Raw genomic sequence first — 16,439 nt, 5'->3', positions numbered from 1 at the left:
AGGGCGGAACCAACGCTCGGGGGGCGGGCCCTCGGTGCGACCCAAGAAAACAACGGGCCTCGCCGAGCAGAGACGGGTTAAGGGGGCGGGTCCAGGGGAAGCCACGTGCCGGGGCAAGAGGCGATTGGCTCTGCCGGGGTTGTTTGTGAGCGGCCATTGGCGACGTCAGGGCACCTCGACGAGCCGATTGGCCGGGGCTTGGAGGACTGCCGGGACCGGGGCGGGGAGGAGACCGCGGGCCCCAGTCCCTGGGCCGGGCTGGGCCGCCGCTAGAGCCAGCGCTGCCCGCGGAGGGACTGGAGCCCGAGCCCGAGCAGCGGCCGCTGCCGCCGCAGCCGCCGCCGCCGCCGCCGCCATGCGCTGGGTCCGCGCGCTGCTGAAAAATGCGTCCCTGGCAGGGGCGCCCAAGTACATCGAACACTTCAGCAAGTTCTCCCCGTCCCCGCTGTCCATGAAGCAGTTTCTGGACTTCGGTACGGAGTGCGCGGGGGGCGGCTGGCCGCGGGGGCCCGCGGGGCGCCGGGGGGCGGTAAGTGAAGAAGCCCTGGTCTTGAAGGATCAATGCGGAGGAGAAGAAAGGCCCTGCGTGACAGCGAAGGGTTGCTTGGAAGGGTACCAGGCAGGAAAGGGTTAAAGGGGGGGGGGGGGGGCGTCCTGGCCCTGAAAGGGTTAAGGTGCCCTGGGGAAGAGCTCTGGACTAGGTCGTTAATGGGAAGTGGGAGCACTGACAAGGAGGGGTCCAGTGTCTTGCTGGGCTTTGCGATAGGTCTTGGAGTAAGGGGCAATGAGGCGATGATGTTAGGGCAGGAAGGGAGTGGCATATATCCAGACAGAAAGGGTTAACGGTGGTTGCCCTAGTGGCTCAAAGGGTAGGAGTTGGAGAGGAAATAGGGCGGGGATGCTGGTGGCAGTAACGAGGCAGGATTGGGAGGTGCAACCATCTGGAAGAAGACCTGGGCTGGGCTGGGTACCCTGGGGTCAGGTGGGACCCAGGCTCTTTCAGAAAGTGTCAACAGGAGGGAGGTCGCTGGTCCCTATACCTCTACCAGCTGAAGGAGCTGGCCCCCAGCTGTCCCAGTGGGCAAGGACACTTGAAGAGCAAATCTGTTTGGGCCTGGCTCCCTGTCCCCAACCGGGCCAAGGCCTGGGGCACCATGAGGTGGAGTCAGGAGGCTTGCAGCCTTGGCTGTCCCTAGGTTTCTGGGCCAGGATCACCCACCAGCAGCGCCCTGGGGGTGCCTCTGGAGCAGAAGCAAAGCTGTGCCAGTGTGGCGACTGAAACAGGCATTGTGTGGGCCCTGTCTGTCTACATGTATTTCCGTGGTGCCAGCTGGGGATTAGGAGGGGATGCCCAGGTCTCTCAAGAGTTGAAGAGACAGTGCCTGGCTCAAGTTACAGCTGCGTCACCGATGGGAGGGGGTGGGGAGGTGGCAGCCAGGACACAGGGCCCCTGTTCCCCAGGACTTGTCTGCCTGTCCCCCTGCCCTGTTCGAGCTGTCCCCGTGTAGGAAAGCCTCCTGGGCCCATTCCCAGCCACCAGCAGTTGTCCGGTCCAAACTAGACCCCAGTTCTAGAAATGGGCTAGGTGGGGCTCATAGTAGGGTTGGGTCCACTTGTAGTACAGTGGGGGAAACAGATCTTCAGAAGGACGGTGACATGCCCTTGGTGGCAGAGTTGGGAGCAGAACTTAGACTCGAGTCTGGGTCTTCTGACCCTAGGCCATGGCCTTAGTCTATCACTTGGTCTTCATCTTGAAGCCAGACCAAGGACCAAGGTATTTGGGTTCCCAAGCCTGGGCCCTGTTTGCCCCACAGGCAGGCATTAATGCAGGAGCAACTCTACAGTGGTCATCAAGACCAGCCTAGGTGAGGACGGACTGGGCCCACAATGACGCTGGGCCCCTGCAGCTGCGATGGACCAGGCTTAGCTCCCCTCGGCCATTTCCAGCCCCGGGAAGGGGTGGTTTTCCCGGGCTCCTCTGCCCACCTGGATCAGCCCCACCCCACCCCCTCTACTCTGCAGTTGGAGCTTCTGCTAAGAGAGACAGAAAGACACAAAGTGAGGTCGCTTAGGCCAGAGGCGGCTCCAAGAGTGCCTGGGAGTGGCCCTGTCCCCTGTGGTAGAAGGCAAGCAGGGGTCAGTGGGGGCTGGGGAGAGGACGCAAGCTTGAAGAGGGTTCGGGGGGGGGGGTGGTATGGAGGTGAGAACAGTGCAGGGGCTTAGGAGAGCTGCTTTGCTTTGTGCCCCTGGTCACTTCTCTGCACTCTCAGGAAATGAAGGATTTTTTTCCACCTGACCCTGAGATGATCAGTGGCTCCAGTGGTTTGCAGCTGGGTGGGCTCCCCTCTCTCTCTCTCTCCCTCTAGGGTCCAGCAATGCCTGTGAGAAAACCTCATTCACCTTCCTGAGGCAGGAGCTGCCCGTGCGCCTGGCCAACATCATGAAAGAGATTAACCTGCTTCCCGACCGGGTGCTGAGCACGCCCTCGGTACAGCTGGTCCAGAGCTGGTGAGACCCCTGGCCACTCCCACTCCACTGCCCATGCCGCTGCCAGATGCCCCTGGGCTCAGAGATGGAGTCTTTGTGCTTCCAGCAGCCTTGAGGGAGGTGGGGACAGTGGGGAAGCACAGAGACTCCAAGAGGCTAGAGAGTTGCCCAAGGTCAAGTGGAATGCGAGGCCAAGATAAAGCTCCTAGCCTCCATGCCTGTAGGCCATCCCTATACTTAACCACTCTCCTTCCTCTGGAAACCCAGGATCCCCCTGGGAAATCGTTTTCGCAGCCAAAACCCAAACCAAGCTCATGTCGCCATTCGCCACTGGCCCTGGTTCTGAAAAGCCAGCACCTACCGGGTAACGTTTATCTGGGGCAACATTGTAGGGCCAGGGCAACAGAAAGAAACGAATTTTCAGATTATGTAATCCAAGCTACAAGCCAGACTGTTTTGGATGTTGGGAAACGCTCAGACCCAGGCATAGTACCTACCCCCAAGAACTTTGGAGGGGCAAGGCCCAAAAGTTGTAGCAGTAGCAGAGGGAAATCCTCAGCAAAGGTCACTCTAGAACTCTGTCCCAGGTTAAGTAACTGGATGGCATCAATCAATGGCCAGTCACGTGAAGAACAAGCAGGAGTTTGTAAGGGGCACGAAAGTGGTTAATCATTGTTGGTCTTTGGTGGTACCTGTGCAGAAGCCCTTTGCTAGCTCTTCTGGCAATGGTGTGATGTGGCTGTGGATCCCTGTTGGATTCAGGAGCATGGGTCCACACCTGCGGTGAGCCCAGGGCCATGCTGGGTACGGGAAAACAGCAGCAGCAACTGCCCTCAGGGAGCCTGTGATCTGGCAGGGAGCAGAGTGGGTAAATTAAGAGCTCCACAGGTAGTGGTGGGAGCAATGAGCTGCTGAAGAGTTACTTTTACTTAAGAACCAAAATATTAAAAAAACATTTTAACGTTGGTTCATTTTTGAGAGACCGAGAGAAGGGACAGAGAGAGGGAGGCACAGAATCCCAAGCAGGCTCCAGGCTCCAAGCCGTCAGCATGGAGCCCGACGCGGGGCTCGAACTCACACACCGTGAGATCATGACCTGAGCCGAAGTCGGACGTTCAACCGACTGAGCCACCCAGGCGCCCCCAAGAACCAAAATATTATTCAAAAGTAACATCGGTTAGGTTTTTCTCCTCATTGTAGAAGTATAACATGTCCACTTTGACATTTGGAAAACACGAAAAAGCAGCTAGAAGAGAATGCCAGCCCACCCCGTACCCAAATACCCTCCACCCCGTAACCAAACACTGGTAGCGTTTCATAAGGTTTTATTGGTGCCTTTCCAGCATTTTTGCTACGCATGGATAGGCATACGCAGGACTTTCTCCAATTTAATGAGACGCAGTAAGGAAAGCGTTTTGTGCACAAGGCCAGGCACATCGAAGGTGCACACTGAGTCAGAAAGTTGTGGGAAGGGGCACCTGCCTGGGTGGCTCAGCGTATTGGGCGACTCTTGATTTCGGCTCAGGTCATGATCTCGATTCAGGGGTTTCGGCCCCGCACATGCCTCTGCGCTGGTGGCACAGAGCCTACTTGGGATTCTCGCTTTCCCTCTCTCTTTCTGCCCCTCTCCCTCGCATGCACATGCTCTCTCTCTCTCTCAAAATTAACAAACGTTTAGAAAAAGAAGCAGAAAGTTGTGGGGAAGTTGAAATGGACGCGTAGCGGAGGCAATACACCCCTGGGCCTTATAGGGTGCCTCCGTGAGCCTAGAACTAGAAGGAAGGGAAGGGCATTCCAGGCCTTGGAACTGCCAGTGCCAAGGTGTAGAGGCAGGCCTCTGAGACCTCACTCTGTGCCTGTAGTGCTTTGGATACAAGCTGTGAAGGGGGGTTGGGGGGGAGGGCGGAAACTGGTCTTCCTATAGCCCCACCAGGTCACCCCTCACTGGGCCCTGTCCCTCTGAGGTGCAGGACATCTGAGCCAGCCGGCATTTCCCACCATGGGGCGTGTGAAAGTCGCAGGGAGGAGACAGAAGGTGCCATCTGGTCCCCCGCTCCTCCTCTGGCTCTGCCCGGCTGACTGGCTGACTGCCTCTCCAGCAGGTCCCTGACTCCAAGACAGGCCCTCTCGTGCCCCTCCCGGGACGCCGTGTTCCTAGGAGAGCCGGAGGATGTATGTCAGGGTGTAGGGGAGCAGGGAGCTGCTGAACTGCCCGTGACGCCCCCAGGCTCCTGCCCAGGCCATTCCTGAAAATGAATTGCACATGGGCGGGCTTGGCCTGGCTTTTCTTCCCCGAAAGCTTGGAAGTGGCGTCCAGCAACAGAAGGTGGGAGCGGAGTTAGACAAGAGAGAACCCCTCCCGGTGGATGATTTAACTCTCAGGAGAGCAGGCGACGGGATTGCTAGAGTGAGTGTCCCGGTGCACTGAAGAGAAGCCTGCTGAGGTTTTTTTTCCAGAGAACGGGCATCGGCCGCAGCAAGAGAAGCTGAAGTCTGAGGGGAGGAAGGACTTTCCGATGGGGACGAGGTGGCTGCCTGTGAGAGAGTGCATACCTCCTCCAGGAGCTTGGATGCAGAGGTGGAGGTGGGCAGGGTTCGCACGACAGCAGGGGGACAACATACCAAGGAGCCTGGCAGGAGGGCCACTGTCCTCAGAGTCTGATGGGTAGGGAGGAAATGCCGTCCCTTGGGAAATGGGAGAGGCCTGTACAAATGCGATCAGAGGCAGTGGTGCTAAGATGTGGCGATAGCTAGCGAGTTTCTCAGCTGCCGAGAGAGTCTAGGCAAGGGCGGAGGGTCAATGTGGACAAGCTGAGCATTCCTGGTTTTAAATAAGCCTGATAAATTGTTTCAACCAGACAGACCTGGTGCAGAGGGCGCCTGTTTTGGAAGCGACTGGAAGAGAGTAGAAAGCCCTGGTCGTTGGTGTCGGTGTCAGCACACTTGACTTTGAGGCTTGGCTTTGCTGCTTGCTGGACCCTTCACCCTTGGCAAGCCTCTGGCCTCCCTGAGCCTCGGCTTCCTCCCCCGTAAAATGGGGATCCATCCCGCTTCTAAGGGCAGATGCCACCGTTAGATGCCCCGAGCTCCGGGGCGGCAGTCCCTCCAGGCCAAAGATCTGTGACTGTGGCCGAGGTTCTCTTAGACAATGTGGTAATAATAGTGATGGCAATGACCAAAGCAAACAGACCCAGAGGGCCTGCTGTGCATCAGGAACTAGGCATGTCCGTGTGTTCCCGCACTTAGCGCTCCCGACCACCCGAGGAAGGAGGCCTTGTTTTTATCTCCATTTCATAGATGAGCAGGCTGAGGTTCAGAGAGGTGAAGACACAGGTGTGAGATCACTCAGGCTGCTGGTGAGAGAGCCGGGAGTCCAGCGGCGGCCGTGTGACCTGGTGGCTGCGTTCATGAGGGGAGGGGAAGAGTGCTGTGTTTGGCCGGTGGGGGGGGGGGGGGGGCAGCGACGTGGATCAGAGGTTTCCACACTCACGAAGCGAGTCCTCCACAGACAGTAGGGCTCCCCTTATCGGAACGTGTGCCGCCTAGGGATGCTGAGCACGGAGCAGGAGAGAAAGCCAGCCCAAGGAGGAGGGCGTGGCACTGGTAGGCGTGTGCTTCCAGAAGGTAGGGGACTCTCGGGAGGGGAGAGGAGAGGATGGGAAGGATTTTCCCAGAGGACCCCGGCCCCCGCCTGAAGCCTTGCAAGGTCTGCTGCACCGGATGTCACGATCGGGTCCTAAAGGGAGAGGCACCGGGGAAGGAGTGAGGCTCGCTGGCTCCTGTGCTGCCCCCCGCTCCGAGGGCCGGAGAAAAGAACTGGGCTTGGACCCGGGAGGCCCGAAAGCGGTAGTGCAATGACAGGCACGCCACTGAAGTGAGGTTAAGAATCTCCTGCCACCAAGGGGTGGCAGGGAAAGGGGCCGGGGGCCGTATGGCCAGCACCTTCTCATGAACCTCCCTTGCCCGTCAGTGAGGTGTAGACCCCGCACCCCAACCCTACAGGAACCACGGCCCTTGAGAACCCAGGGCCCGCCGTACCCCAGGCATGGGGCTGGGGCTGGGGCCAAATCGTCACCGACCCCCTCACCCACTCCTTCCAGGATCAGAGTTGAGACTGAGAACCTCAGAGTGCTATTGCCGTGAACCCCACTTTATAGCCGGGGACCTGAGCGGCTCAGCGGCTTCTGTAGCCCCAGGACCCGAGTCTGCCAGGCTCAGGGACTGCACCCAGCACCCCTCCACAGAGCAGCTTCCATCTGGACGATGCAGGACAGGTCTGTCACCTCCCCCTCCTCAAATGGCCACGGCCTCGTTCACACTTCTTATTCCCAGCGGCTGTGGACGTTACTGCATGGTGTGCGCTCGCCCCCTCCACCTCGCCACACATTCCGCCACCCCCACCCCTCCCCCGCCTCCCAAATCCAGGGCTCTGGGCAGGCTAGAAGGCCCCAGAAGGCAGGCGCCCCGGGGCCTGATTTGCTGAGGTCGGCAGGCCCAGGCCTTCCCTAGGGCAGCTGTGTCGGGCCCCCGCTGCCGGCTGGGCCTGCTCTGTCCGGCCATGGGTTTGGGGGGGGCGGATAAACCTGGAAGTGAAGTGGCGTGCCTGTCGTTGCACCACCGCTTTCGGGCCTCCCGGGTCCGAGCCCAGTTCTTTTCTCCAGCCCTCGGAGCGGGGGGCAGCACGGGAGCCAGCGAGCCTCACTCCTTCCCCGGTGCCTCTCCCTTTAGGACCCGATCGTGACATCCGGTGCAGCAGACCTTGCAAGGCTTCAGGCGGGGGCCGGGGTCCTCTGGGAAAATCCTTCCCATCCTCTCCTCTCCCCTCCCGAGAGTCCACCGGGGAGGACTACTCCCCGGAAGGAAAGGCCCTGCGAGGCAGGCCGGCAGGGGTTCTAACCCAGGGGTTCTGGGCTCCACTCCCCAGCTGGTTTCCTCCCCCTCCTCTCTTCTACCTACCCCAGCCTTGCACCCTTGCAGGTGTTCTCCCCAGATCCCCTTGCCCTCCCAGAATCCTGAGCGTGAAGCTTATCCTGGGCATGGCGGTGAGGGGACGGAACAGGGATCTGGCGGCACACAGCCTGCGAGAGAGAGAGAGGCCCTGCTCTGCACGGTAGCCCCCTCATCTGTGGAATGGGTGCAGCAGGAGCACCTAGCTACCAGGTTAAGCGGAGGCTAACGTAGGGGAGCAGGCAAGAACAGGGCCGAGCCCTGTCCGAGCCTGGCCCCCTGGAAATGCCGGCCGCCATCACATCGGCCCCAGCACTGTGAGGACCCGTGTAGGTGGCGGGCAGCTGGCCACACGGTGTGGACTTGGAGTCAGACAGACGTGGATTTGAAGCCCAGCGCGACATTTAAACCTCCACTCGTGACAAGGACGCACATCTAGAGAGTGCTCACCGTGTGCTAGGCGCTGGGCCAATGGTCACGTTCGACCCTCACTGAAAGGTAGCAATGGCCATAGGTACAAGACCCTCCGTTTTCCTGAGGCGGAAACTCAGGCCCAGAGAGGCTGCACGACTTACACAGGCAACACAGCCACGAAGTGGGAAAGCCGGGACGGCGACTCAGTAGAGCCAGCCCCCAAGCCAGCTCTCCCACTCTCTCTTCCGCTGTCTGAAGCAAGAGAGGGAAGACAGCGGTTGGTAGGTGAAGGGGGAAGGGTATTCTGCACAGAGGGACCCGCGGGGACACGGAGGTGAGCATTTTGAGCAGACGGCCCTAAGGGGTGGCAAGAGTACCCGAGGCTTGAGTCTTCTCTTACACCACCTCCCAGCTGTACGGCTGCTTCAGGCCTCAGTTGAGGAACCTGTGAAACGGGGCTAATTCCTGCTCGTCATACCTGTCAAGGTCAAAGCACTGTGAACAAAGGAATGCTCCTGCTGCGGAGGGGCCTCTCCTAGAGACTGTTGGGCCCCACAGCCCTCTGCCCCAGGCAGCCCCTTCCTGCTGGCTAGAAGCGTTTCTCCTGCAGAGAGGCTCCGCTTGGTGGCCTTCCCCAGGAGAACAGCCTGTGGACTGGGCATGTCAGCTGGGGCACAGCGGGGGTCCCGGCTCACAGGGACTCTAGGTTGACTCAGGCTCTGGGTTGATACCCTCTGCTGCCACGGGTGGGCCTGACTCCCTTTCACCGGCCGGTCCCCTGCTGCCCCGAGTTCAGGACTTCCTAACACTCCCCCGGTTACCTAGCTCTTTTGTAGATCCTGAGGAAATTGGCCTCCCAACGAGGCCTGCGGATGGGAGCAGCAGGCGGCCACGTACCCCTGTCGGGCCTGTGGAGTGGAGTGAGCTTTCCTGGCTCGCTGGGGGCTCCAGCCCCACCCATGGCCAGGGCCGGGCCTGCCTGCCCCACTCCTGTGTCCTTCCCACCTGCCCTTCAAAATCCACTCCCCTGGGCAGACTGCACGGCTCCTGTGCCCAGCCCAGAGTGTTAGGCTATAATCCTCACTGAGCCTGGGCTCCGACATGCCCCGGGCTGGCCAGCCGTGCCCCGTGGGATGAAACAGCAACCCGACGGGTCAGATGTTACAGTCGGTTTCCGTGAAGGGGCGCTCAGGGAGGTTAAGTGACTTGCTCCAGCCTCCTCTCACTGCAGAATCTTGGTCCGTAATCCATGAGGCCCCGGGCGTGGGATGATCTCCAGTGCCCTCCTGAGACTGCCATTCTTAGATCCCAAAGCAAAGGTGCTATATGGGGGACCAGCAAATGAGAGATGCTCTTGCATAACTTACTGTGTTGTCAGGGAGACTCGCATACAGATGAAACGCATTGGGAAAAAGTGTGGTGCGGCCTGTCGACCAGTGCCGTCCGGGTGCCGCCCGCCGTAGGGGCGGGGCAGGCATGGGGCCAGCTGTCGGGTGGGAAGGGGGGCCAGGCCAGGCCTGGCCTGGAGCTGAGGCCATGTCCCCCCCTCCCCCACTGCACACAGGTATGTCCAAAGTCTCCTGGACATCATGGAGTTCCTGGACAAAGACCCCGAGGACCATTGTACCCTGAGCCAGTGAGTGAGGGCCTCCACCGGGGGCAGGAGTGAGGGGGCTCGGGGTCACAACCCAGATGCAGAAATGCCAAGAGGATAGAAGAAATGACCTCTGTCCTCAAGGATATCTAGTCTGAGGGGGGAGTTGGCCCCTGGCCTCGGTGTCCCTGAGTCTGGTTGGGGGATCCGAGCCCCTGCCCGTGAAGAGTTCCCAGCTGTCCGACAGGCGGTGGGAGATTCAGGGCAGGCTTGGGAAGCAGTGGGGAAGGCACCGTGTGTCCGTCAGGTTGGGAAGCGTCGAGTGAATGAAGACTTGGGGAGAGGAGGTCAGAGGTGGGGAGGAGCCCCAGGGGGCCCCAGGGTCGGGACAGGGCGGGGGGCCGACAGCCGCCGTGCCCTGCAGGTTCACCGATGCCCTGATCACCATCCGGAACCGCCACAACGACGTGGTGCCCACCATGGCGCAGGGCGTGCTGGAGTACAAGGACACCTACGGCGACGACCCGGTCTCCAACCAGAACATCCAGTACTTCCTGGACCGCTTCTACCTCAGCCGCATCTCCATCCGCATGCTCATCAACCAGCACAGTGAGCAGGGGGGGGGCTGGGGGAGGTGGCTCAGGACCCGAAAGAGGGATCCTGGCTCCACGGCGGAGAAGGAACACGGCAGCAATGAGGCGTGTTGTTCTCCGTGTTTGTAGGATGCAAAATCATGTTCCCTCCCTACACACTGTCCCGTGTGGTATCCGTCAAAACCCTCTCTAGTACTTCCGGCAACAGTTGGCTGTTCCGAGTCTCCCAGTCCCAAAGTATTCACTGTGACTGTTGAGAGATTGTAACCAGTTGAAAATCAAATGAGTTCCTCATGCTCAGAGCATTTCTGATGCGGGACGGGGAAAATCACTTTTGTAAGTGGTGTAGCAGAAGGAGGAAGAAATGTAATGTGGGCTGTGTGGGGGAGGAGGCTCTCTGAGCAGACTTCAGGTCTGCAAACAGTCCAGATGGGGAGGAGGTGGGGGGGAGAGGTGTTAAGCGTAGGGGTGGAGTCAGAGAGCCCTGGGGGCAGGAGGGGAGCCCCACGGACAGCAGCCTTCCTTCCTGCCTACAGCCCTGATTTTTGACGGCAGCACCAACCCGGCCCACCCCAAACACATTGGCAGCATCGACCCCAACTGCAACGTTTCCGAGGTGGTGAAGGGTAAGCTGTCCCCACCGTGCTGGCCCACACAGAGGAGCCCCAGAGACCCCCTTCAGGCCACCTGGCCAGAGGCTGAGCCATTCCCTGGCGGGTGGGGGCCTCGTCCCCTTGGATGTAATGTTAGCGATGCCCACCCACCCCCCCAAGCCAGTGCCAAGAGGGCCGGCTGCCTGCTGGCACCGCCCCATTCCCTAAATGGCCCTTCTCTTCTCTCAGATGCCTATGATATGGCCAAGCTCCTGTGTGACAAGTACTACATGGCCTCCCCTGACTTGGAGATCCAAGAGATCAATAGTGAGTGAACAAGGCCGTGTGTGTGTGTGTGTGTGTGTGTGTGTGTGTGTGTGTGTGTGTGTTTGTCTAAGGGCTCCAGAGTAGAAGGTGATATGAGAGAGTCAGGAAAAGACCTGGGGGGGGGGGGGGGGGAAGGAAAAGCACTGGATGGGGCAGAAGCAGAGCTAGTATTGACTTATTATTAGCAGTATAATTACTAATTTATATTAAGCACTTATTAGGCCGTAAACACGCCAGGCGAGGCACTCTGTTCTCGTGGAGGCTACGTTCTTGGTGCTGGGTGTTAGCCAGTGAACAAATAATAAACAAGCTAATTTCAGATGGTGACAAGTGATGGGGAGGAAGCAAGATGAGGTCACATGACAGTGATGGCGAGGAGCGGTGTATTTGATAGGGTATCAATTTGGCTGCCCTTCCAGAATCCAGACAACAGTGGCTTAATTAAAAGAGAGGCTTCCCCCTCTCCAGCCCCTGGGGCAGAGTAGTCAGAGCTGGCTACCCACCCTGAGGTCTCAGTTCCAGCTGGAGAAGGGGAAGAAGATGTCGAAGGCAGGGCTCAGGGGGTGGACAGTCACTCCCCTAAGTCACCTGGCCATGCCCGGCTGCCAGGGAGCCTGGGAATTCAGTCTAGCTGGGCAGCCATGTGCCCGTTAAAACTTTGGGGGAGGGGGTGTCTATTACCAAAAGAGGAAGGCAAGAGGGGATACGAGAAGGTGGCTGCAAGGGTCCTACTTTGGATGGGGTGGTCAGGGACCAGCAGGACCAGTGAGTGGGCTGGGAGATGGGCGGGAAGGGGTTGGAGACAGAGGCCAGGGCACGCAGGGCCCATGGCCACAGACAGGAGCTGGGATTTTGGGTGCAGCTTCCCGGGAAGCCCATCGGAGGATTTGAAACACAGCGATGCCAGGGTCTCACTTACGTTGTGAAGATATTTAGAGGTTGGAGGGGGTGAGTGAGACCTCAGGAAGACCGGTTAGGAGGTCACTGCAGGAATCCACGGGAGGGCAAGGCAGCAGAGACGAAAAAAAGAGGGTAGATTTGATAAAAAGAAATAGAGAGGCCAGGACCTGCTGATGAATCAGGGGCATAGGAGAAAGGGCGATCAGGGATCTGGAAGTTTCTCTACCCTTCCCCTCCCCCACCTGCTCCTTAGCCGCCCCCTACCTGGGTTCCAGAAACCTAGGTAGGTATTTCATGCCTGGAAGTCATGCTGCCCACATCCTTAAGGCCCAGTTCAAGTTCAGGTCCTTGGAAAAGCCTTCCTGCACCTCCTAGAAAACATGGTTAGGCACCCACCTACCTCTGTTTGAATTCCTTGGGGACAAAGATAGAAGGGCAGAGACAGGCTACTTTAGTTCAGTATCCCTGGGGTCAAGTTCAGGGCCTGGCACATAGCTCTGGGTACCACACCCAATGTGAAAGTCAGTTGTGTGCTTGTCCAGACTTGAATTTCCAAGATGGTAGGGCTGAATTTTATTCAACTTTGTGCCCCACTGCCCAGCGCAGGGCCTGGGATTCCTTCATTCCTTAATCCGCTGCACACTTTTTGAGTTCCTGCTACAAAGCTCTGTGCCAGGTACCTGGAAAAGACACCGGTCCCTACCACCAAGAAACTCTCCAGGCCAGAGCGATTCTTGAGGGGCAGAGTGCTGCTCTAAGAGTCATGCGCAGCACCTCTCCCCTCCCCCCACTGGATTAAAAAAATCTCTCCAGGGGGCGCCGCTGGGTGGCTCAGTCACTTAAACATCCAACTTCGGCCCAGGTCATGATCTGGTGGTTTGTGGGTTCGAGCCCCGCGTCGGGCTCTGTGCTGACAGCTCGGAGCCTGGAGCCTGCTTCGGATTCTGTTGTCTCCCTCTCTCTCTGCCCCTCCCCCACTTGTGCTCTGTCTCTCTCTCAAAAATAAATAAACATTAAAAAAAAAAAAAAAAACCTCCCAGGGATTCCGGCGTCCGGGTGAATGCTAGGAGGCTGGATATAGGATGGATAGATACTTCTTGAATGGATGGGTGGCTCGATAAACAGTGGATCAAGAGCAGGATGGATCTGTACCCTCTGAATGCATGGATAACTGAGAAGGATAGATGTTTGAATAGATGCGTAGTTGAGGGACAGTTGGACGGTTGAATGGACACTGGATGGGTAGTTGGAGGAATTCATAAATGTTGACCGTTAAACATCAGTGGTTGGATGGATGGATGAACAGATGGATGGACGGACATCTTATAATGGATGGATACCGTATGAATAGATGAACAATTGCCGGATGGGTGGCCCAGCAGATGGTTGGACGATAGATGGGTGGTTGAGTGCTGGGTCCTAGGTGCTGAGTGAATGAATGCAGAATGGTGACCTCTCGACAGTTTTCTGATCCTTGGTCTTGACTTTCCCCGCAGCCTCCAACTCCAAACAGCCAATTCACATGGTCTATGTCCCTTCCCACCTCTACCACATGCTTTTTGAACTCTTCAAGGTAAGGGGGCGGGGGATGGCCCTCCCTCTGTGGGGTTGGGGGTGGTTGGGCCAGGCTGCTCCCACTCATCACTTCCCCCTTTCCCTTCACAGAATGCCATGCGCGCAACTGTGGAAAGCCACGAGTCCAGCCTTGTCCTCCCACCTATCAAGGTCATGGTGGCCTTGGGTGAGGAAGATCTGTCCATCAAAGTATGTGGCTCTTGGTTTGGGGCCGGAGGACAGCGGGGTGGGAACTTCCCTCCCACCATGAGATGGGCTCAGAGAAGACCCTGGGGATGGGGACGACCAAGAGAGGGTCAGGGGTGTCAGGGTGTGGGCGGCGTGAGCACTGACGACATATCCGTCTCCCCCAGATGAGTGACCGGGGTGGGGGAGTCCCCCTGAGGAAGATCGAGCGACTCTTCAGCTACATGTACTCCACAGCCCCCACCCCCCAGCCAGGCACTGGAGGGACCCCGCTGGTGAGATGGCTTCTCTCCAGTCCCCCCCCCCCCGCCCCCACCTCCTAAAGAGTGCCTGTCTTTTCACCTCATCAAACAGTCACTGTCCCCATCACTTGCCTCCTCGATTCCCGTGGTCTTTGTTCTTGTATGGCTGTGTGTGGTGTCAGTCACCTTTCCCAGTCTGGGGAGTTGGGGTGCGGGGGAGGGCACCTCTCCCACTCCCTCCCCCCTACCCCCAGCCTGTGGCTGCCTTCTGACCTGACCTGCAGGTATCTGTCTGTCACCTTTCCTCAATTCTCCCTCTCACACTAGGGCCCCACGAAGTTACTGCCTCTCTCTCTGCTCTGTTCACTCTCCAGCACCGCCCTGCCTTCCCAGCAGAGCAGGAGGTGTGGGAACGGGAGGGAGCCCTGGACCTGTCCAGACCCACTGGCTCCCAGGGCCGAGCTCCTCTGCCTCCCCTGCTTCCTACCAACCCCAGCTGAGACGGCTCAGCCTCTCTGGCTCCACCAGACCCATTTCCCTCACCCCTGGGGGCTCCTGGGAATCCCCTGGCCCTAACCCCAACTCGGCACATGGGTCCCTGCAGCTCCAGGAGGCCCAGCACCAGCCTCCGCATCACGCTCCCTTGCTGCCCCCTTGTAGGCTGGCTTCGGGTACGGGCTCCCCATTTCCCGCCTCTATGCCAAGTACTTCCAGGGAGACCTGCAGCTCTTCTCCATGGAGGGCTTTGGGACCGATGCTGTCATCTACCTCAAGGTGAGGCTCCTAGACCGCAGGGCCCGGCTTGTGGGGTTTCCTGGCGTGTCGGCCTGCTGTTGGGTTTCTTCTCCATCCCCTCAGTCCTCTCCCCATTCCAGACCGAGAATCAGAGCAAAGCTATAGTTCCCCAACCCCCAGGCATTCCCAACCCGGCAGGCAATTTAAGGAAGCCCACGGTCTATGACCAAGACCCCTGTTCTGGGGGCCTTTGACTTCTTACACCCAGGAGGAAGGGGCGTACCATAGAGAACTTGTCATTCAGCTCAGGAAGAGACTGAGGCCCAGCGTCCGTGACCCTGTTCAAGGTCACAGCCTACCCTCCCTCTGCCTCCCTGACCCTTTCAGTGAGCAGCCACCCTGAATGGGCAGGAGCAAGGCACAGAAGGGACAGGTCCTTTCGTGGGTCTTTGTGGGCCAGGGTCAGTTGTCTCAGCCAGTTTCTGGCACCTGGCTGGGCTGACTCAGACATGGTCACGTTCAGAGGCCACCACAACCCACCCGGGGGGAAAGGGCGATCTCCTGAGGAGTGGGTGAGGCGCTGGGAAGCGGGACGAGCTGACCCTAGTGCTCTCCAGGCCCTGTCCACGGACTCCGTGGAACGCCTGCCCGTCTACAACAAGTCAGCCTGGCGTCACTACCAGACCATCCAGGAGGCGGGCGACTGGTGTGTGCCCAGCACGGAGCCCAAGAACACGTCCACCTACCGTGTCAGCTAGGGGCCACCTCGCTCCCCTGCACCTGAGACTGCTGTCTCTGGGACTGGCCACCACGGTGACCCTCCCCAGCCCCCCCCCAGGTGGGGGGGAGGCTCTCCCTGATGACCAGCTTCTGTCTCTGGGGAAATCATGGTGACCAGTCCGTGGGGGGCCCCTAAGTGCCAATCTCTGTCTCCACGGAGACCCCTAAGTAGTCTCCCTGGTGTTCAGGCTCGGTGGGCGATGCCTGAGGACGGGGGACCGTCTCCATCCTGATGGGGTGTCCCAGAGCTGTTTCCATGGCAGTCCTCCTTCTGAGACCAGGGCTGCCACTTTGCTGCCAGGGGTCCTGGGTCCCCCTCACTGCCCTCCACGGCCCTGACCTTCCAAGTGGACACCCTGCTTGCCTTCTCCTCCTCCCCCAGCCCGTGCAGGCACCCTGGCCCTCGTCCAGCGTCAGCATTAGGAAGGAGCCGGGCGTCCCCGGGTGGAGAAAGGGGGTTGCACCCTTGGGCCCCTGGCTGGGGACCTGGTCCGACAGCGCCTCCCTCCACCCGGAGCTTTGAAGGTCAAGGTTAGGAGGCGGGAGTTCTCACCCAGGGCTCACCCTTAAAGTGGGAGATGCTGGGAGGCCCCAGAGATCAGCTGCCCTCAGCCAAGTTTCTCAGAGCCCCTCAGGCACCTCCCAAGCCCTCCCCTGGCATGTCCTCACATGCACACACCCACCTGCCGGCCCCACACCCACACGGTTCCACCTGAGCTCCAGACCCCACCTCCCACTGTGCCTGGACACGCAGGTGCTTGGGGTGACTTTCTCCCTAGAATGCTCTATGTGCATAGCTAGTTTTATAGCCCCGAAAGCACCCACCCTTCCCCTTAGCACACAGGGGGTTAAAGTTGTGTGTCCCTCCTAGTGGCTGTGATGATGACCGTGACATCCACAGTAAAGAGATTGAATGAGACGGTGTCCTGGCTGCTTTCCTGGGCGGGGGGGAAGGAGATCCACATGCATAAACAACACACGCAGACACTGCGGTCCCTGTGACTACCGTATGACGCGCTCAGGACACCCGGCCCAGGGCATGACTCAGTGTCTGCACGAGCACAGC

General features: G+C 59.1%; 1 protein-coding gene across 1 annotated transcript; it reads left to right on the top strand.

Moving 5' to 3' along the window:
* The first annotated feature begins 221 nt into the window (after positions 1-221).
* Positions 222-16,305, top strand: PDK2 (pyruvate dehydrogenase kinase 2). Its single transcript, XM_060646353.3, has 11 exons — positions 222-473; positions 2,367-2,508; positions 9,413-9,484; positions 9,867-10,051; positions 10,572-10,661; positions 10,878-10,955; positions 13,352-13,428; positions 13,521-13,619; positions 13,784-13,891; positions 14,519-14,632; positions 15,211-16,305. Exons 1-11 carry the CDS (start codon positions 356-358, stop codon positions 15,349-15,351), a joined length of 1,224 nt encoding a protein of 407 aa, XP_060502336.1. The 5' UTR covers positions 222-355; the 3' UTR covers positions 15,352-16,305.
* Positions 16,306-16,439: the final 134 nt, after the last annotated feature.

This window comes from Panthera onca, chromosome E1 (genome assembly GCF_046562875.1).
Source record: "Panthera onca isolate mPanOnc1 chromosome E1, mPanOnc1 haplotype 2, whole genome shotgun sequence".
Taxonomy (NCBI): Eukaryota; Metazoa; Chordata; class Mammalia; order Carnivora; family Felidae; genus Panthera; species Panthera onca.
Note: the sequence above shows the minus strand (reverse complement) of the source record. Positions and strands in the feature narration are given on the sequence as shown.